At 36.1% G+C, this 22,806-nt stretch overlaps 1 protein-coding gene across 5 annotated transcripts; it reads left to right on the top strand.

Moving 5' to 3' along the window:
- The first annotated feature begins 64 nt into the window (after positions 1-64).
- On the top strand, positions 65-22,390 carry LOC112048545 (uncharacterized). 5 transcript variants are annotated; one of them, XR_008251465.1, is made up of 14 exons: positions 65-459; positions 2,463-2,627; positions 3,058-3,170; positions 4,155-4,299; positions 4,429-4,641; positions 6,810-6,933; positions 8,263-8,375; positions 8,824-9,018; positions 9,670-9,856; positions 10,661-10,776; positions 14,169-14,457; positions 21,391-21,825; positions 21,973-22,077; positions 22,238-22,272. XR_008251465.1 is itself a non-coding variant. In XM_024086115.2 (13 exons), the coding sequence occupies exons 1-13, from the start codon at positions 391-393 to the stop codon at positions 22,334-22,336; spliced, it is 1,833 nt and encodes a 610-aa protein (XP_023941883.1). In that variant the 5' UTR covers positions 77-390; the 3' UTR covers positions 22,337-22,390. The 5 variants fall into 5 exon arrangements, 3 of the variants coding, with proteins under 3 accessions (XP_052741580.1, XP_023941883.1, XP_052741582.1); XR_008251464.1 differs by having other exon boundaries at positions 21,391-22,077; positions 22,238-22,281; XM_024086115.2 differs by lacking the exon at positions 21,391-21,825 and having other exon boundaries at positions 77-459; positions 14,169-14,357; positions 22,238-22,390.
- The last annotated feature ends 416 nt before the right edge of the window (positions 22,391-22,806 follow it).

The raw sequence follows: 22,806 nt of genomic DNA, 5'->3' as shown, positions 1-22,806 counted from the left end.
TCCATGGCCAGCCGTTGACCGCGCATGTTAAATGATGATGCAGTCTAAGAAGGCTGGAGCAAGTTTTGAGATTAAAGTGTTTTTCAGATAGCATGGGTACGGTGACAGTCGCCTGTATGAAGTTCATGAATCGCGACAAACATTCAAGAGTGAAAAGAACTGTCATCCGCAGCGTCCTACATGAAACAAACTGTAGTTGAACGCAGTATACCTACCCACCAACTAACAGTCAACGCCTAACTTTATTATCGACTTCTCTATTGGTACCCTATTTTGTATTCATGATTTCTTTAGTTCATAACAATGCTTGTAACCAGGCGATAGATTGATCGATGTGTTTTTATTAAGTAGTCATACGCTATAGCCGTTAGACGTAAACAAAACGAAGAAATGGGCCTCACCAGTAACACGGGTTTATTGGCCAGTGTGCAAGAAAAATATGTATTACCAAGACAGAAGGTAGGTAAACATTTCTTTTTAGTTTCTAGAGTATGCAGTAATTTTCTGAACGCACCTAGTTTGAGTTTGAAGTGTGGACGCTAACATATCATGTCTATGTACAAAAACAGGTTTATGGGCCTTTATAATACCTATTACCTCAGTGGACATGACCTCTGTCTGCGATTCCGGGGTTCGAATCCGGTTCGAGGCATGTGCACCTCCAACTTTTCAGTTGTGTGCATTTTAAGAAATTATTATCCTAAATAAGGTGAAGCAGTACTTCACACCACACCAATTGCTAACTTTATATCAAGCTCAGGTTCGATCGTGCATGGAGTACTGCAGTCACCTTTTTGATGGCTCTGCTAAGTATCAGTTGGCTGCTTTGGACGCTGTAGATCGCCGAGCCAGGAGACTTATAGGCGAAGACTCATCCCTTCTGAAAAAACTTCAAACCCTTGGTCATCGTAGGAAGGTTGCTAGTCTCTCGGTTTTTTACAGAATATATTTCGGAGAGTGTGCACAGGAGCTATTTGAGCTTGTACCACCGTCACCTTTTTACCACCGCACTGCAAAACACCGGGTAGGTTTCCATCCCTACGTCATTGACATTCCCAGGACTCGTACGAAGCGATTTGCTTCTTCGTTTCTTATACGTATGGCTAGGGTATGGAACTCTCTCCCGAAGTCAGTATTTCCTAATTCTTACAAATTGGGCATCTTTAAGATGAGAGTGAATAGGCATCTTCTAGGCAAGCGCGTATCACCTTAGGCCACATCTACACTTACCATCAGGTGAGATCGTGGTCAAGCGCGAGCTTATTTTGCATAAAAAAAAAAAAAAAATTAAATATAATAATAAAAATATCGTGAGGAAACCTGCATACCAGAGAATTTTCTTATTTCTCTGCGTGTGGAAAGTCTGCCAATCGTGCATTGGGCCAGCGTGGTGGACTATTGGCCTAACCCCTATCATTCTGAGAGGAGACTCGAGCTCAGCAATGAGCCGAATATGGGTTGATCTGATAGCACGTCTGGGACGTTTGGTATAATACGAAAAGCCATAGACTATAACAGAGCAACCCTTCGCAACCCTTGTACATATGTTTTCTGTGTCTACACCTACACTGCCCTGCAGGTTAACCCATTAACCTGCGTTTCTCAGAGGTCGTGATCGAATGGGGCAAACATATTCAATTACAAATGCCTCGTTATTTTGTCTTATCACTACAAAGAAAAACAGTTGGCATAACCTTGAAACACCTACCTCGTAACACGTAGGTACCTCTTCTTCTTCCTAGCGCGGTCCCATTAAGTGGGATCCGCTTTCCGACATAATCTCACCCACTTTGCCCGATCTTGGGCATCCGACTTCTTGTCGGAGAGAGAGTGAATTGAGTTTGTTGGCTCTCAAGTCCGCGTGTACGATGTCGAGGCAGCGCTTTTTGGGGCGACCTCGGGATTTAGCTCCAGGGACTACGATGTTCAGGTATCTGTTACCGACGTAGCTCTGCGGACGTGCAACGCGACCGTACAATCTAATACGGGCTTCCTGCAGCTTATCTCCGATGTCACGGACACTGAGCCTACATTGTCGGTCACAACGTGTGACTTTACACATCCATCGTAGCATTTTCATCTCCGTGACTCGGAGTTCCTGTACATGCCTCATCAAGGCTGGCCAAGTTTCACAACCGTACAGCAGTACCTACTGTTTAATGAGAAGGTACCTACTTAGCTCTATACGTAATATTCTGCAGCCAGCCTCCTCGCGTTGCCGCGATTTTTCTCTGTCTGTCCACATACTCCTCTATTCGCGGAATTATTCACGACTGCCTGCGTAGGTACCTACTAGTTAAGTACTTTCACTTGCAAGACGCGCCGACAAAATTGGAAGCAGTGGGCAGGACAAGTGGCATGAAACGCTACATTCTCTGATTTTCCACGCCACTTGTGTGGCGAGTGTGCCCAGGTATACATAGATAGATGACAACTACAAATCAATCTCTTTCTCGATACAGAGCACCCAAGAAACAGAGCTGCGATGCGAAGTGGCGCCGGCGCCGTTCATGCTGCGACCGTACGCCGGTCTCTACAACCCTTTCTCGCATGCCTGCTCTGTGCTCTGCAACCATCCAGCTGACAATGCGGCCAGGGAGTTTGTAAAAAAGGCAAAGGATGCTTGGGTACGTATGTAACCCTAGTCACTACGGGCAGAAACACTATAAGTATACCTACCACAAAAAAAGTTATTTTCTGTTTTACATATTAACCGACTTCGGCCTCCGTGGCGCAGAGGTTTGCGCAGTGGTTTACAAGACGGAAGTCCTGTAAACCACTGAGGTAATTGGTCATTACTGGTGGGAGTCTTCGGCCGTGGCTAGTTACCACCCTACCGGCAAAGACGTACCACCAAGCGATTTAGCGATATGATGTCGTGCAAAAATCGAAAGGGGTTTGGATTTTCATCTTCCCCCTAACAAGTTAGCCCGCTTCCATCTCAGATTGCATCATCATTTACCATCAGGTGAGATTGTAGTCAAGGGCTAACTTGTAAAGAATTAAAAAAAGTAGTTTGATTAGCTAATAAACATTACCAAAATTCTGCGTTTTCAGTTTCTCGAAGGCAAAGGTCATTTATTCCAAGAGGACTTGTCAAAGTTCCAAGACCAGGAAAAGGAAAAGAACAGAACGCCGCATGACATCGTAACAGAAGATATGTTTAGAAGGTAAGTAAAATTCAAGTCTTTTAGATATAGGTACGAAGTAGGTAACCAATAGGTAATAACTAGTCATAGAGTGCCCTTAGAAAATTCTCCGACAAGGTTACCTCTTCATTTTAGATAAAGATAGCTTTCTTTAAATTGGGACCCCAAAGCAACGTCCATCGCTCTCTTAAAACTGTGTGCCCCGCCCTACAACTTCAGCTAGGCTACTCATTGAGCAATATGTCGGTGAGTTATGACTTTGATTCTTCTGCGGATCTGATTCGATCACGCAAAGATACTCCGAGATCGTCCACTGTGTGACTCTGAGCCTTAATTATGCAGCCCATAGGCAACACGCACTGTTGAAGTCAAACAAAAATTAACTTAATGTTTGTATGTCTGGCAGATATTCGGCTGTCAACCCCGATCACTAGACCTGGCAACATACAACAAGTCTTCTAAAAGTGCGTGTTTCTTTAATTGTTCTGCAAAAATAGTCTTTAAGGTTGTAATATTTTTTTTTTACTTTATAAGGTTGATAAATGTTTATGAAATAAAAATGAGACCTATTTTTACTGTGACCTATGTAGGTACTAAGCGTACCTACATACGGTGGGAAGCCACTTTGTTTTAATGAATTTATTGATGTTGTACAGTAATAAAGTATCGATATGTATTATTTAGAGCCGTGATAACCCAGTGGATATGACCTCTGCCTTCGAATCGAAGGGCTTAGGTTCGAATCCTGTCTGGGTCATGCACCTCCAATTTTTCATTTACGTGCATTTTAAGACATTAAAGATCATGTCTCAAACGGCGAAGGAAAAACATCGTGAGGAAACCTGCATACCTGAGAATTTTCTTAATTCTCTACGTGTGTGAAATCTGCCAAGCCAATCTGCCAGCGTGGTGGACTAAGGCCTAACCTCTCTTATTCTGAGAGGAGATTCGTGCTCAACATTGAGCCGAATATAGCTTGTTAATGATGTTGATGCATTATTTCAGATATGCAGAAACAGACTCCCGCCCTTTGACACCCGCGCCAACGCTCGCCAGTGGAAAGTCCAGAGGATCACGGAGATGCTTAACTCCTGACCAGCCCCATCAGAGAACTACCATTGTATTGGATTTGAGGAGAAGTCATAGCCAGGTATTGCAGCCTTGATAACTTTGCGCATAACATAATGCGTAATGTACCTACCTAATGTCTTTTCTTTTTTTTTTAAGTTTTAAAAAAGACTTCGAACACGTCCAGTCCATGTTAAATTGTTGTTCTTAGGAAACCCTATATTACCACGGCTACGGTACTTCGGAGATAACAGCAGCCCAATCTCCAAGCGTCAATGAGAGATCTACTCTACCGTCACTGAATCTCTCCGGCGGCGCTCATCGCCTGGTGAACCAGTGTGAACAGTTACCGCCACTGGCCTCCCCACTAGTGCTGGCCAAGAGGACGCCTAAAGAACCTGTCAGTGTTAGAAGTGTTAAAAAGGTAAGCAAATGAAATATCTTCAAGCTTCAACGAGAGATCTATTCTACCGTCTCTCAATCTCTCTGGTGGCGTTTATTGTCTGTTGAACCAGTGTGAGCAGTTACCACCAGTGCTGGCCAAGAGAATGCCTAAAGAACCTGTCAGTGTTAGAAGTGTTACAAGTCTCAGGTGTTCTACTCGTATGTGACCCTCGAATGACTCTTAGACTTGAGGATAAAATATACAAAACGGTTGTAAGACCTATCGTGCTGCATGGATTAGAATGTTTGGCGGTATAAGGGGCGGATAGTAAAAAAATGCATGTGAACGAAATGCGTATATTGAGGTGGTTGTGTGGTGTGACAAGAATGGATAATAAAAGGAATGAGTATATAAGAGGAAGTCTGAAAGTGGTACCAGTTACAGAAAAAATGAGGAGTACAAGGTAAGCTTCGTATGGGCATGTATTGCGCAGGGAGGAAAGTTATATTAGGTACTAGAAGAAAAATGTTGAATGTGCAAGTGGAAGGACATAAGAGGAGAGGAAGGCCAAAGAAGAGATGGCTGGAGTGTGCGAAAGAGGACATGTGTGTAAAAGGAGTGGATGAGTTGACGAGTAATAGAGACGAATGGAAAAAGATTGACATAATATTTTTCCGACCTCACATAAGTGGGATAAAGGAAAGGAGATGATGATGATTATTATATTAATAGTAGGTAGGCTACCTATTTAGTAATAGAATAACAAAGCCTTTTACTTCAGGCAGAGTAGGTATTTTGATGGCCCAATTTATATTAATGAGTGTCTAAAATTAAGGTCTACAGCATTAAGCTAACTTAGATTAAACTACCTGCCTTTAAGTATGTTGTTACGTCAGGATACAGCTAATACATAAACACTTATGCATTATCTAACCAAGAAATAAATTCATATCTCAATGACCAATAACTTTAACAACCTTATCAGATTTACTAGAGCGTAAACTAAAGCTTAATATGCTAATTATTTTACAACTGATATGTAAGTTCTAATCTCAATGACGTAAACACTGATACCACAACTTTCATTTAGAATCCATCACATCCACTGCGTTTTTGAGTATTTTTATATAAACATGCTTCCGTTTTTAATATCAAAAACCAAATTGTTACAAATAAAAAGTAGGAAACCAAAAGACAAAATCCAGAAAGAGAAAAACATTTTTGGTACAGTAGACAATTCAGACAACCACAAAAACAAACGTACAAAACGGAAACAGTTGGGTTTGCCGCAAATAATTGTGGCAACAAATAATTGCGAGTGCAGTGTGACTCATGTGAACAAAATTATAATAAACTATGTACCGAAAAACAAGAAAAGAGAAGCATCGAATATAGTCCTGTCATTGACATCCTGGGAGTCGGGGAAGGAGAAAGGCATGAGGTTGTCAAACGTGAAAATAACCAAAAAGTTGACTAGGAAGGAACAAATATCGACTTACGAGAGCGAGGAGTTTTTTAAAAAACTTGAGGTGACGTGTATTTATGTCCATACTATTCGTTAAACTGAACGTTTGAACATTACGACTATTGTGGACTAAAATCTTATCCATGCTAGTTTACCATTCGCCTTTGTTAGTAATTTGTTCATATACCTACCTACCTACATAAAGGAAACATCAAACGTCTAGCGGCGGCTATAAACCACTAACCAGTGGAAAGATATGAAAAATTCTTTCACCAATAGTAATAGCTACATCATCAGAGAGTAACATAAGCTATATTTTATCCTCGTATTCCCACGGGAATGGGATCTATGCAGGCGAAACTGCGAGGTTCTGCTAATATAATATTATAAATGCGAAAATAAGTCTGTCTGTCTGTTATCTTTTCACGGCTAAACGGCTGAACCGATCAAGGTGAACTTTGGTATAATGGAAATGGAACCTTGGAGCAAAACATAGGGTACTTTTTGACCCTAAAATATAAATAGAAGGGGGTGAAGTAGGGGTTGAATAATGCTATCTTTACAATAGTCAACTGACGTATCAACAGTTCTTGTAAACTACTAGCCTACTTGAAATAAACGAATTTTGAAAATTTTTTGAAACGAAATATTTCAGTTTATATATTTCTATCTCAGTTCAATCCTAAATTATTTCAATATAGGAATAATTTCCGAAGAATGAATATAAATTGATCATTTTCAGAACCAACTGAAAGCTTTGAACCTGGGTAAAGTTTTAAAAAATAAAAAAGCTGACGCTCCGGCCTCTCAACGATCAAAAGACAAAGAAGATAACGATGGCAGTGAACAAAATGTGGATGAAGGAGGTATTTCATTTTTAATTAACATGCAGAATGGAGTTTGTTTACTTACGTACCTACATAGTTTACCATTTTTATTTAAATAACTAGCGGACGCCCGCGACTTCGTCCGCGTGTAAGTCGTTGTAAACTTTCAACTACCCCTATCCTACCCTACCCTACCTCTACCCTACCCTATCCCAACCCTACCCCTACCCTACCACTACCCTACTCCTGCCCTACTCCTACCCTACCCCTACCCTACACTACCCCTACCCTACCCCTACCGTAATCATTAATTTATTTATTCCCCCCCCCGCGAGTCGCGTCGAGCATGAATTAGTATTCACTCGCGATGGCTTAGCGTATTTCTTGTATAACTTTGGTGTTTCTTTACCGATTTTTATGATTCTTTTCTTATTGAATAGGTAATAATATTAACTTTTTTAGTTAGGGATGAGTGACGAGTGTTATAAACATAAGAGTTGACAAATATAATTAGAAAGCTCCGGACTGCTAAGCTATCAGGAGTTACACGTGTTATTGTGAGTCAACCATAAAAGATAGACATATATATGCTGTTGTGTTTTTATAGATAATTTTAAGGAAAGCATTTCCGTCATACATTATTTCTTTGTAGCTTTAACCATTAAGGCTGTACACGCGACGGAAGCTTAAAAAATTGAGTAACTTCTCCCGTTTTCTCAACATTTCTCTTCACTGCTCTGCTCCTATTGATCGTAGCGTAATGAAAAGTATACTATAACCTGCCCAGGAGTATGTAGAATAATTGTACCAAGTTTCGTTAAAATCCGTCCAGTAGTTTTTGTTTCTATAAAGAACATACAGACAGACAGACAGACAGACAGACAGACAGACAGACAGACAGACAGACAGACAGACAGACAGACAAAAATTTTACTAATTGCATTTTTGGCATCAGTATCGATCACTAATCACCCCCTGATAGTTATTTTGGAAATATATTTCATGTACAGAATTGACCTCTCTACAGATTTATTATAAGTATAGATAATAGTTGTCTAGGTAATAAAATGTATGGATCAAACAAATCGGAGAATCAAGTTTTCACAATTTTTAAACCTTAAAATATGACTACTTCGCTGACAAGTAATCTCCGCTGTTAAGATAGGTGAAGTGAAGGTTACTTTGCTTTCTAGAAAGATTTAGAAATATAGGTATGGTATGGGGTAGGTTATCTTAAAACACATAAAAAAACATATCTGACGAAAATCTATTAATTCATTCCTTTACAATCTCCCCAATTTTGATCTGTATTATTTAAGTATCTATTGAACGACATGTACAATGAATGTTGTTGTTTTGTTGTTGCAGGTGGTGAAATACGTCGACGCGGCAAGCGGCGTCGCAAGGGAAGGACTGGAGGCAGCGACCGGTTGACTTCTGCAGGTCTGGCAGCGCAGGCGCAGCAAGATCCTGAAACACAAGTACATAAAAATCTATAAATAAAATCTGAAAAAGTGTGTCTGTATGTGAATTTAAAATATGTTTTCTCAAGTGCTTTTATACACGATACCAAAACACAAACAAGCCTTTTTGCCCCTGCGTCAGAAGAAGGGTCTGTCTGTCTGTTTATCTGGGCTAATCTATGGAACGGCTGGACCGATTTAAATGAGACTATCATAGTTTACTGGAAGATAGAAGAGGTTATTTGGATATTAGGTTATTAAAAGTTACATATAAGTAAGGCTACTTTTTATGTCGCAAATATCTGTGATACCCTCGGGATTTAACTGATCCTGACAATAACTGAATTTCACGCGCACAGTAAATCTATGGAATGCATACATATTCGTCCTACTTACGTGGACAAATAAAATTATATTCTATAATGTTTCAATTTCATATATTGACCAGTTAACATTTAACTTTCAGATTTCTGGAATAGTAACAGACTCACAGAACCCCAGTTCCCGAGGGTCCGTGGCTAAGGCAGATGATGATATTTTACTGCCGGTCGTCAAATCTGTACCGGCGAGGAAGACGGATTCGTTCCTGGATGATGATATACTGAAGTACTTGCATAGGGAGGTCGATGAAGATGCTATTGAAACTGAATTTGATACAAAGGTTTGTCCCTCAAAGGTCCAAATGGAATTACAAATGTATAAATACAATATCCTTAATAATAAAATAGATTTAGGTACTGTACCTATTTACCACTGTACGTACTGTCAGAAAATTTATGAAAGATATAATCGTATGTATGAGTAGGTGCGAGTTTTCAAGTAAAATAGAAGATAAGTTTAAAAACTACAGAAAGGAATCATGTTCTCTTGGACCTTGGATTGTCATGAGACGAATATCTTAGCTTTCCATGGATTCTCCATGCGGGTACGTACCATGTCCGTACCTAGTGTGTGTGGCAGAAAGAAGAACTCCGAGCAGAGTCAGGGACTTGTGACCAAAGAGTGTAGGATTAAGGAATTCCTTTAGTATACTAGTCAACACTTCCCATCTCACATCTCATTTTAGGCAGGGATTACATCATCACGTCATGATGTAATCCCTGCCCAGTCAAATTTGGTATGACCCTACTAGAGCAGCTTTGAATACCCTTTCTAATATAGAATGCTGCAGTAGGTCTACGAGGCGAATGTCTTTTTTATCTTTGAACAATGAACGAAGCATCGATGCGAAGTATAAGTTTCGTTGGAAACGTAGGTATTTTCTTACTCACGGCCGTGTCTACAACTCAACAACCATTTGTTATGGTTCTAGAGACGTTATGTGCTAGAGGAGGCGTTGCGCACTCGGCCCGAGCGTCAGTACGGGCAGGAGATGCAGACTCTACTCCGCGAATACCGCGTCCCGGCTGTCAGTTTGGGGGACTGGCTCCATATACCGCGCGTGTTCTCGCGCCAGAACGCTCAGTTCAGCCTGCCGTTGGACTCTAATGCTTTAGAAAGTAAGTTGCTTCTCTAGCAGCCATTACTTATCAGTGCCGTTTTAAGGTAACTTGATGCTTTATGCTCTTTTGAAATTGCTTTGACATTCTTGCACTGGTTTTTTTTCTGTTGTCTCTGGTACCCCCTACGGATGCCCTAAGCAATTGCTTAAATAGCTTGTAGGCTAATGTTATTGTTATCGATTTTAGCTGTATTACAATAAGCTCATTTCATAACTTCCAAAATACTTCAGATTATTTCTGCGGTTTATTATCATGACAATTAGATGAGCATAGGTAATCTTGACATAATTAAATAATTCAAGATTATGTATCAATGTTTAACGAGTGATTAACATAATCGCTAACTATGAGCCTCATAAGAAAGCTCAGTGTCACTATGCTCAGAATAAGTACCTATCTCTGTGTGATGGAATCAAAAATGAATAGATCTGCAATCCACAGAGGAAGAAAGAATGTGTTTTAGACTGATAAAGGAAGTAAAACTACTTAGAAATAATAATTCCGATTAATTGAGAATCTCCTTTCTTTGAAATAGATAAGCGCCATCTATGAGCCTTATGCATAACTGAATTGCAACAGGTCATTGAAGTATTCAAAAAGGGATTGTTTCTAAGTTCTCTACGAACGCCATCTACCGGTAGTTTAATATGACAAACATTATTTAACTATGCCTGTAGATGGCAGCACGCATCGGATCATCACAGGGTTACACTTACAGGGAGCCCCTTTACTGTAATGTCCACTGCTGGACATGAAAATGATATAGAGATCAATTCAACCTCAATGTCAATTTATTTTCAGGTATAAGTCCAATGAATTACGCAGCCAGATTTGTTACTGTGAAGAAATCGAAGCAGTTGCTCTATGTAACAGTATTAAGAAAATTTCGCTCCAGAGGCTACAGGATGCCAATAAAGGTGAATCCCTTATTAATTCATTTAACGAAGAGGACAAAATAACATCCATTTATATAATTTAATTAGCGGACGCCCGCGACTTCGTCCGCGTGACCTCGTGAAACTCGATGTAAACTTTTTAAAACCCCTTTTTTACACTCTTCTCCCTTCGCCTACCCTACCCCTACCCTATCTAACCCCTACCTTACCCCTACCCCGTACCCTACCCCTACCCGTACCCTAACCGTACCCGACCCTTACCCGTACCCCACCTCTACCCGTACCCTACTCCTACTCGTACCCTATCCCTACCCTAATATCACTCTATTGTTTTGCCTTCACGAAACCTCTTCAGTAACTTTATGTTTTTGGTACTCAAAAGTTCAAATTGACTTTTAAGTATTATTACGAATCGTTTGTATGGGAGTATAGAAAAAGTGTTGTATTTTTTAGGATTATTATAAATAATTAAGAATATTTTAAGAAAAAGAATATGCGAAATCGCTTTAGCTGTCCTCGAGGTTTAGCGATTAGGTATCAACAGAATTCATTTACTCGCTATAGAAGACTATATAGAGGCGGAGGATCTACTGAATTGATTTTGAAAATTCTTTTACCAATAGAAAGCCACGTTATTTGTGAGTGTCATACTATGGTAGGCTATGTTTTTAACCCGTATTCCCACCGAAACCGCGGGGTGGCTTTTAGCGGCATTTTTGAGACTTTAGTTTTGTATTATCTCCGAAACTATATAACTAATTAAAATACTGTAAAGAGCAAATATTATCCCTATAATATCCTTGTGATTACTAAGTAATCCATTTTGATAAGGATTAAAGTTTAATTGTATAAATAATCGCGGACTTTTTTGTATAACATTTAAAGATACACAAAGCCTTTATACATTGCATTAAATTATATGCTATAGTTTAGGCAGTGTTTCTAATAATGCTGTTTTAAGGAGAATTTTAACCCGGCAGCACTCGCTAGGATTTTACAAACATTAATACTCGCTACTGGGTAAAAAATACCACAGATTTTATGGTACATTATTCAAGACAAATAGGTAGTTAATTGTTTTATGCGCATTATATAATTTTAATAATATTATTTTAAGTAAATAAAAAGATATATTACAGTCTAATCATTTATTTATCAAAAATGTGAGCCTTTTGAAAAAAAATCATAAAATTCGAACAAAAATTGTTAAACTCTTATACAAACTATCAAAAATGCTTTTTCTTCTTGGGAACCATACAAAATTGAGATATTTATGAAAAGATGACTTAAACACTAGAAAATCAAAACAAGCATATATTTTTTTATACCTCGGGAACTTTTAGATATTTGGCATAGAACTTGCTGTTCCTCGCCCGTTAGTAAAAATGGCTTTATTTTATGTTATCAAAGCAGTCCTCACATATTGCGGTTGTATGTTCCCGGCATATTCTCTTAGAGCATAACTTACAAACTGTCTTTGTCTTTCGATCTTTTTCCAGTCACATACGGCGCAGCGAGAGGCAGAAGTAAACCCAAAAGAGCCCGAAGCTCAACAATGTCGCTAGGCTTACAGTCGCGTTCCCTCGTGAACTTAGATTTCGGATCTTGGATGTAAATATTCGTGTAATCTTTTGAAGACATCTTTCAGTAAATATTAGATCCCAAGCGTCTAGTATAGATGAGCAAGATCTACCTTCACCGATTGGTCTAGGCAGGTGACAAATAATATTATGGGATCTGGTTCTTACCCCTTGCGGTGGCACACGAAGTTTCCAAACAGTTGGTTTGTCGTTTCCAATAAACTTTCCTTTCCTAAATTAATTTCAATGTCACATCTTCTAAATATTCTGCATTTGAGGGTTACGGTTCTTTATTTGAGGGTAGATCGCAAGGAACTTCGTCAAGGTCTGAGTCTGCGTCTGATTTACCAACATTTTGCTCTGAGTCACTTACATGTTCACTATATTGCTCACATTGCAACTTTTTCTTCCTCGCTATCTTCTTGCTCAAGTAATTCTGCTATAGTGCTATCTTTCAGCCCGAAATCTATTTTAAATAGGCTCTAAAACAAGATAAACAACCTTAAGTAAACATAAAAAACAATAACGAGAACTGTCGCTACTGGGTATTTTTTACCCATACTCACTTTAAACGTCCGTTGTGGCCGAACGCCGCGCGCGTTTTGGCCGCAACACAGTGTGGGTGTGCGTTAGTTAGCAACTAGAAGGTACCTAGAAGCGCGTGCCGCCAAAGTGCTCCGAAAAAGAAAGACATCCTTTTTTAGTTACTCTGTGGTAATATTTACCCAGTGGCGAGTGCTGCCGGGTTAAGATATATTTCGGGGAGTGCGCTCAGGAACTGTTCGATCTTGTGCCACCTTCGCCGTTTTACCATAGGACTGCTAGGCATCGCAGAGATCTGCACCGCTACGTTGTCGAAATCCCTCGGGCGCGTACTAAGCGGTTTAGTTCCTCTTTCCTTATACGCACTGCAAAGATGTGGAATGCTCTCCCAGCTTCAGTTTTCCCCACCTACAATATGTGTAGGTACTTTAAGTTAAGAGTGAATAGGCATCTTCTAGTCAAGCGCGTTCCACCATAGGCTGCATTATCGCTTACCATCAGGCATGATTGCAGCTAAGCGCTTGCTTATTCAAAATAAAAAATAAAAAAAAATTTGATCCGACCTGTAGGATAAAAACTGATAACTCGGCTAATATACATGATACCAATATATAGCCTATGGCATTCCTCGATAATGTATCATTCTACTGGTGAAAGAATTTTTGAAATTGGACCAGTAGTTCCGAAGATTTACCCTTACAAATAATGTTACAAACAACTTTACTTCTTTATAATATTAGTACCTAACACAAGCATTTTTTGGGGTGTAAGTGTGTGTCCTTTCCCTTCTATAGTAAGAGTGATTTTTTCTTGTTTATTCCATAGTGTGGATTACCATTGGTCTTCAAAAATATTGTGTGACAGCCAATGATAATTTTATACTATAAAACGGTTACGTCCCTACAAAATCACCGCAAAAAGTGATCCGAATACTGAGCGCACACATGCATAATTTTGTCTTTAATTCCATTGTTTATTATGTACACCATTATAGTTTTTACACTTCCTGAACACACAACTCCATTGTAGACGATATTTAGGTATTATTTGTTTAAGTAACATTCCTTGTTGACCACAACTAACATTGAGATGTGGAAATTTCCTCTTTTGAGCGTCTCATTTTTCATGACCTAGTAACACATCTAACAGCATTTAACATCATTGGACAGCACCATTTTTTAATTCATAGATCCCTTTGCGCATCATGGAAAAATCTACGAAACCATACAAAGCGCGTGACCCGACAAGCACTTGGCCGATTTTTTATTTGTTTGTTCCCTAATTCACCAGGACATACACGAAGGCCTCATCCTCATGATGGGTGGCATCCTTTCCGCGGAGCAAGTGAACCAATTCCAGACAATAATGGAGTGGGACCATTATGAGGAAGATGAAAATATTCCCGATGAGATAAAACTCACTTTACTTGATACTGGTTTCAGGAAACCAGTGGTTATTGAAGGAGGGGACAGTGCTGAGGTAATGAACCTATCTATTTACCTGATGACCAGCAGGGTTATGAGTTACACAGAGGCCAGAGTACCATTTTATTAATGGTGTGTTTTCAGCGTAATTATATGTTAGATTTTTAATTATTTAAATAATTATAAATACATAAGACAACATATAAAAACTCCTTCTTCCAGATAAATGTTTTAATCTGTACTGTTTATTAATGATTATGGTTTTATTCTGAGGTTGGTAGGGTATTGTGGGATATACTCTAGGGAAAAGAGGTGGACATGTGATTAAGTGGCGTTAAGTAAATTTAATTAATGTATTATCCATCTACCAAAGTAACGATTTGTTTAAGAATGAGTAATAAGTTATTTGAAATACAGTTTAATCATTCCAGTTTGTGTTTGTTTATTTCTATGCTTTTATCAGAAGTGAGAGTACCTACGAACACGATGTCATTACCTACATAAAAGTCGATCTGCAGAAAGAAAATGTAACGGCATTTAAATGAAGTGTGAATTTGGGAAAACAGTGGTTTACATTACGAGAAATGCGATAAAAATCATACGTGCGCACAACCATTAAGTAGGTATGTATACCACTGACGGCTATGGGACGCACGCCGCACTGGTCCCGGTAAAAGTATTTATGCGATGTCGGTTGTCGATGCTTACAATATCTAACAAGAATGAAGAAACGTAAACGTAACACACATAAACCATGTTGACGATATTTATGAGCAAAACAGTCAAACAGTCCAACAGCACTCATAAGAGGATATTATTTGAAAAACTGCGAGAGAACAGAGAAGAACGTGTAAATTAATAACAAAATACAAAGATGCATGTGTGGTGTTAGCTGCAGAGTTATATGAGATGGAATCCTGTTGGTTTGACGGATGAGAAATACCAATGATGTCTAAATATATTAAACTAGGTGTCTGGTGAGTTTTATTATTTTGATTAAACAGCCTCATAAATTATTCAGTTGTGACTAATATGAAATAAAATTACAAAGAATAAATAATCACTAGGTGAAACTAAGTATGGTTGATAGGTTGTCAGTTTGTCTGGCTTATTGTCAAAACATTTTTGTTAGATGACTATATCTAGGAAACCAAAATCATTTAAGTGAAAAGTACACACACACACACACATACACACTGCTCAAGAAATTAACGTTTGAAGACAGACCACTCTAGGGTTGTTAGGATGTAGGACACTGGCATAATGTAATATTGAGAAATCTTAATTATAGAACTACATTACATCCGTTGCTGACATGGGACTAAAATGAATTAACTAAAATATTGTTTTTTTCTGTGCCTGTAACTTCAAACTATACATTTGTTATATGTGAGTTTTTATGACTGAATAACATAAAAATTAAAAATATATGAAGTTTTATGTAATGGTTCAAGTATTATTTTAGGCCTTGATGTAGGTACCTGATAACAAGTTTTGAGACAGCTATTACAATATTTTCAGATAGGATTTGCTTAGATATATCATTATGTAGATTACTGTATGTACTTAATATAAATTTTTTTAAATCTTTTAAGAAATTGGATTGATAGATTTCTTGAAAAATAAATTTGTAGTTATGTTTGAAAACCTATTTAACTATTCAAGCGTTGACAACATGCCTTCAGCCTATTTAGTATAGAACAGTTATTAACAATCTGCAGCAACACAGTAAATGATTCTTATCCATGAATATTATTATATTCGGCTTATCTACAAGAGTACTAAGAGATATTATGATATTCATCTTAATGAAATCTTATAATTAATTAAATTGGAGATTTTTTTTAGGGTGATATTAAAAAGTTACTTGTGTGACAATTGAGTAATAAATAATTAATTATAATAATATCATTGATCACAAATTGTCTTAGAGCCCAGTCTGTATGGACTTCAAGTAAAGAGACACAGATTGCCATAAATAGGTTGTAAAATATTTGTCTAAGACATATTTTGACAGTTTTGTGGGTGGGTGACGTTGGGCTCTCTTTTCATTAATGGTCATGTGCAGATGTATAGATTCTACATACAAGTAAATTAACCATACTATTGCTGTTGTTTTAGATTCAATCAATCAGTTTATTATTTGCAGATACACTAGTGTATTTAATCCATGTCTCATTTGTTTATTTCTAGCATTTTATTAGATTGCAACATTTTGTATAATTATGAAAATTAGTAATTATTATGGGGTTGTGGTTAGAATTATATATTCGGATGGTTACAATGATATGTGCATAAGGTTTTAACTAGGGTATACTAGTACACTAAAGGTAAAAAAAAAAAATTAGAAAATTCCTTGGCCAACATATTAAGTGGTATAGGTTTTGAATATAGATTTGTATTGGGTCCTTAGGTAGTCAGTACATTTGTGCATCTACAAAGTGCACGCCACCGAGTTGTTGGTACCTGCATGCAACTGATGGGTGGTCTGCATCAAGTATGAATCAATATAGAGACTTAAATCATTACATCAGTAAAATAATTAATGGATATAGCCAAAAAAAAAAAAAAAAAAAAGAAATTTAACAGAATTAAAAAAAAAAAGAATATACTAAAATTAATGAATAGGTAAAACCTCTGATAGCAAACTAGAGGTATATAACAAAGGGGGTGGTCTGGTCTAAGACAGGTTTATGCTACTATTATTACAAAAAAGGGGGTAGTCTGAAGATAATTATACAATACATAGTCAAATATCATCTTTTCTTATCTAGTGATAACTACTAGGATTGGATTACATACTAAAATTATTACAATCATAAATCGCAATATTTTCAAGAAGTCTTTATTATCATTAAAAAAAAAAAGCATTTCTTTAAGAGAAAGAGTCTTTTGTCTGAATTAAAGTAAATTGATAGATTAACACATGTTTAACATTTTATTTCATTTTATGTACCGGGTCTAAGGTTCATTCAATTATAGACTGATTTTCTCTTGGATGCTAGGTATGCTAGTTATGTTAAATTAAATTATTTGTCAAACAAGTATGATATTTATCTGAACGATTAAGTGACTGAGCTATGTGATACTGTGTGAAAATATTTGATTACAGATCCGAGATGCATGGATATTGATTGATGAATATGGGATATATGAGATTCTCATGATAATCATTGGGTTGAACACAGCCCTATTCGACAGTTGACCCAAATCACAAAGATGAGAGAAGTTACACTATGTATTGATAACACACGATTTAAATTTAGTATTTTTATTTATGATATGATGATATTATAATTATGTATTATATTGAGAGTTATTAGTTTTGATATCATATATACATATATTTTAAATATTTGCTCACATCCATGATGTTATTCATTAATTATGACTTACTGATGACGATTTGTGTTTTGGTAAAATTTTAATATAAGGATAGATGTATTACACAGGCCGACACGATTTTCGTTGTCCAAGATATAATTATTTTTTTTCTACTGATTTTGTAGTGCTGATTACGAAATCAGACCTAATTTTATCATATCACATCAGATTTTTAGTAAAATTAATATATTCGCTAGTTTTGATTTTTCAGTGAAATTTTCGAGTTTTGGCACTCTTTCTTTGAATTAAGCAACCTCTCATGAGAAATTACTTCAGTTATAACAACGACACACCTATTTGTAACGCGTTTCGTGGAAATAAGCTGTTATAGTGCCTTTGTTAAAAAAAAATATATATATATTTTAGTTAATGGTTTTTTTTGTTGTTGGAAAACGTCTGATAAACATAACGTCTTCTATAAAGTGTCACAATAGTCCAGATATATTTTGTTACATTTGTTGAAACTTTATGATTCTAAGCAAAAACTGAAAAATTTGTGGAAAATATGTATAATAAATATGTAGCTTATTTTGACTTCAAAATACAAATAAAATCGTGAACTCTGCAGTTTGTACTAATCGTGTTGAACAATTAAGGCAGTGGACACTGGACATACAGCAAAAGACAATCTCTACCTTTTGGTACTACCTATGATATAGTGAAAGCAAGACAATCATACAGATATTGTTATTTTTGCTGTATGTTAGAAGCTTTTAAAGTAAAATTTGTTTTCCTTTTTGTAAAAAAAAATTGATGTGATAGAGTAATTGTGCAGGTATTTTTGTGTTCAAAATACTATAAATTACTGATAATTTTTACTGAAATCAAAACAACGTTCAAAAAGTATTCATTTGTCGGCCGGTGTTATCGATAATATTTTAGATAGTATTATAGTATAGTAGTGTTATGACGACTAATATACCGTTATTTGTTTTGTGAATGACTATGGATATATTTGTTGTATAATAATTTCTCTATTGATTATTACACAGCAAAATAAAATAAATAAATAAATATAAAAAGATTCCAACGAATTGATAAACTCCTTTTTTTTGAAGTCGTTTAAAAATGTATATATATGTATTTATATCTGATTTTATATTTTGATTATCTTCTATCACATGTCATCTGGAAGTCTAACACGATCATGAAGTCCTGTAACTATATTAGTTCTGAACTTGATGGTGAGGGGTTCGGTGCAGATGCAACACATCATCTGGAAGTCTAACACGATCACAAAGTCCTGTAACTTTACTAGTTCTTGACTTGGTGGTGAGGGGTTCGGTGCAGATGTCACACATCATCTGGAAGTCTAACACGATCACAAAGTCCTGTAACTTTACTAGTTCTTGACTTGGTGGTGAGGGGTTCGGTGCAGATGTCACACATCATCTGGAAGTCTAACACGATCACAAAGTCCTGTAATTTTACTAGTTCTGGACTTGGTGGTGAGGGGTTCGGTGCAGATGTCACACATCATCTGGAAGTCTAACACGATCACAAAGTCCTGTAACTTTACTAGTTCTGGACTGGGTGGTGAGGGGTTCGGTGCAGATGCCATTAATTGATGATGACGAATTTGACAAATATAAATAATGTTTTGAAATGATGAAAATAGATAAGTTGATTGACAAAAGCTTCACATGAACATTATGTTTATTTATAATATGTATCACTCTTATTCTTATTTAACATTTTTATGATAAAAGTATATAGAAGAAATCAAGAATTTCATTATAGTTTCATTGGATTCTTTTAAATAACTTATGGGATGCTGTGTGATAATTAATTATAAAATTTTATTGTTAACATTGTTCTATTTATAGTTGATATTATAGTAATGTCATAATTTCATGATATTCTTGTGTTGTTTGGGGACAAACTTTTAGTAAGGATGGCCGAATATTAGAAGATAAAGACATTACATTTGTAAATATTACATATCGTCTATGTACTTAATGCTTTAAATTAATCTACTACTCTGTCTAAGTTAATTACAATATTTAATAAGTCTCTGTCTAGAGTAAAGCTCCCTCTTGTCATCTGGAAGCTCAGACAAATATTAGAAGATAAAGACATTACATTTGTAAATATTACATATCGTCTATGTACTTAATGCTTTAAATTAATCTACTACTCTGTCTAAGTTAATTACAATATTTAATAAGTCTCTGTCTAGAGTAAAGCTCCCTCTTGTCATCTGGAAGCTCAGACAAATATTAGAAGATAAAGACATTACATTTGTAAATATTACATATCGTCTATGTACTTAATGCTTTAAATTAATCTACTACTCTGTCTAAGTTAATTACAATATTTAATAAGTCTCTGTCTAGAGTAAAGCTCCCTCTTGTCATCTGGAAGCTCAGACAAATATTAGAAGATAAAGACATTACATTTGTAAATATTACATATCGTCTATGTACTTAATGCTTTAAATTAATCTACTACTCTGTCTAAGTTAATTACAATATTTAATAAGTCTCTGTCTAGAGTAAAGCTCCCTCTTGTCATCTGAAAGCTCAGACAAATATTAGAAGATAAAGACATTACATTTGTAAATATTACATATCGTCTATGTACTTAATGCTTTAAATTAATCTACTACTCTGTCTAAGTTAATTACAATATTTAATAAGTCTCTGTCTAGAGTAAAGCTCCCTCTTGTCATCTGGAAGCTCAGACATACATAAGACCTACCTCGCTAGATGTTGTTTTTCGTCAAAGTACATGATTTACTTGTATGATCTAATGCGATTATAAGAACTGTCTCTGTAGAATCGAGGTTTCATAGTTATAACTTTATATTAACATAACTTTTAGTTTAGTTTAGGAATGACAAAATGACAGACAATTTTGTCATGAATTTGGGTAATTGGACTGAATCTGGAAGTGATTAAAGATTGAATTTATTTCAAATTTGTAAAAACAAGAATTAACATACCAGTTTAACTGAATTTAAGTGTTTGGATTTTTATCAATAGAATCACTATCAAAATCTGTATAGGTCTGTATTCACAATTTGTAAATATTGAATGAGAAATCTGTTAAACTATAATTATATAATTCTTAAAGAATAATTAAATGTATTGTAGGGTGTTTCAACATATTGTTAAATCAAGGTTTAAAATTAGAAAATATCTGTAATGACAAAATTGAATTTTACTACTTGCAAATCAGTGAATTTAGCAAGTAGTAATAATAATAGATTAATTGGGACTCACTTTTGTTATAATTAGAAATTATTGGAGAATTAATGAGTTGTGGTAATAAACATAAATTAAAATTTTAAATACTATGAGACATAGTTCAGTGAATCTTTATAATAATGTAATGTTAGAATTTATTTGTGTTTACAAAGTTTGAGGACAAACTTGTAGTCAGTATGGCCGAATGTTAGATTTTTAATTATTTAAATAATTATAAATACATAAGACAACATATAAAAACTCCTTCTTCCAGATAAATGTTTTAATCTGTACTGTTTATTAATGATTATGGTTTTATTCTGAGGTTGGTAGGGTATTGTGGGATATACTCTAGGGAAAAGAGGTGGACATGTGATTAAGTGGCGTTAAGTAAATTTAATTAATGTATTATCCATCTACCAAAGTAACGATTTGTTTAAGAATGAGTAATAAGTTATTTGAAATACAGTTTAATCATTCCAGTTTGTGTTTGTTTATTTCTATGCTTTTATATAGAACTGTCATTTTACCTACATTGCCACTAGTATAGTAGTGGTAGTAGCAAATAGTAACGTAATTTTGTTGAAGTAATCATATTAGACAATTGTAAAAACGAAATAGTAGATTGTTAACCGAGGGTGGAAAGAATCAATTCCCGAGGTATTTAGACGCACGAGCGTAGCGAGGGCGGCTATAGTCCGAGTAGGAATTGATTCTTTTACCCGTGTTAAACACTTATTATTATTATTATTTATTAGCTTTATTCGGAATAACTCATACAAATTACTTCTCAGTTCTCACGTATTCTTCCCTCCATAGAGAGAATAACTTATTCCCTACCTATGGATGGAAGCAGCATTTTTCACCCAATACTTAGATCAAAACAACACTTCTTTCCGGGTATGAGAAATGAAAAATCACTGCCACTTTAAGTAAAATTGGATAGGCAAGGTAATTTTGTTGTAATATCTATGGTAGATGCGATGATTCTCTATAATTTGCAAAAGTATTGCGAATTTTGTGCTGACTTTCGATCCGATATATCTCCGACTTGAATAAGCTTTATTTTTATTTGTTTGTATTGAAATATTGTTGCAGGCGGACGCACCTACCATAAAATTCAGGACTTGGTGTGGACTTTGCGCAATATGCGAACGAATGTACGGAAGGCTTCCACCGAGGGAAAAAGATCCACCTGATGGAGTAAGTCAACGTACAGCTCGTGCAGATTATCTTGTCACCTGATCGAAAGATGTTTTTACTGTGTTTGTTTTGAAAGCCAGGTGTCAAGTTAATGCACACGAGTTATAGCTGGTGGTCACATGGTTCAGAATATTGACAATTTTTTTTAACTTTTTGACAGATGGAGCTAAGCGACTTCACCATGATCGAAACAAGACTTGTCGTGCTCAAAGTACACAGTGGATTAATAGATGTTCTCAATACTGTTAGGTCGCGATAAATGTTTTACTTTATCAATTTTTTTCTATAAAATAAAATTGACCCGAAGTATGTGTTTGTGTGTTTAATTTTTTATAAGTTTAAATTATTGTCTGTTAGACATATTTTGTATTTTCATGTTAGTGTTTTTTATTTCTGATTTTTGTTTTATTTCATTGATACCACAGATTAAAGAATGATAGGCAGATAGAACGCACGGAACACGACGCACGGTGCCGTAGTAGTTCCAAATACACAATTCAAAAACGAATATATTCTCGAGTCAGTTCGACACGAAGCGTCGCATCAACAATTTTTGGATTTACCGCCCAAAAATTGTTCATACTCGACTAAAGTAGTCCGAACTAGAACACAGCCTGTGCTTCTCACACATCCAATCATAGATACCTTTTATAACAGTGTCAAAGTATCCAATAAAAACGTTTTTTGCCATTGGCTACCGAACCCTAAAAAGATTATCTATGGTGATTT

The sequence above is a fragment of the Bicyclus anynana genome, chromosome 14 (assembly GCF_947172395.1).
Source record: "Bicyclus anynana chromosome 14, ilBicAnyn1.1, whole genome shotgun sequence".
Lineage (NCBI taxonomy): Eukaryota > Metazoa > Arthropoda > Insecta > Lepidoptera > Nymphalidae > Bicyclus > Bicyclus anynana.
The sequence above is the reverse complement of the archived record's forward strand: the minus strand, read 5'-3'. Positions and strand labels throughout refer to the sequence as shown.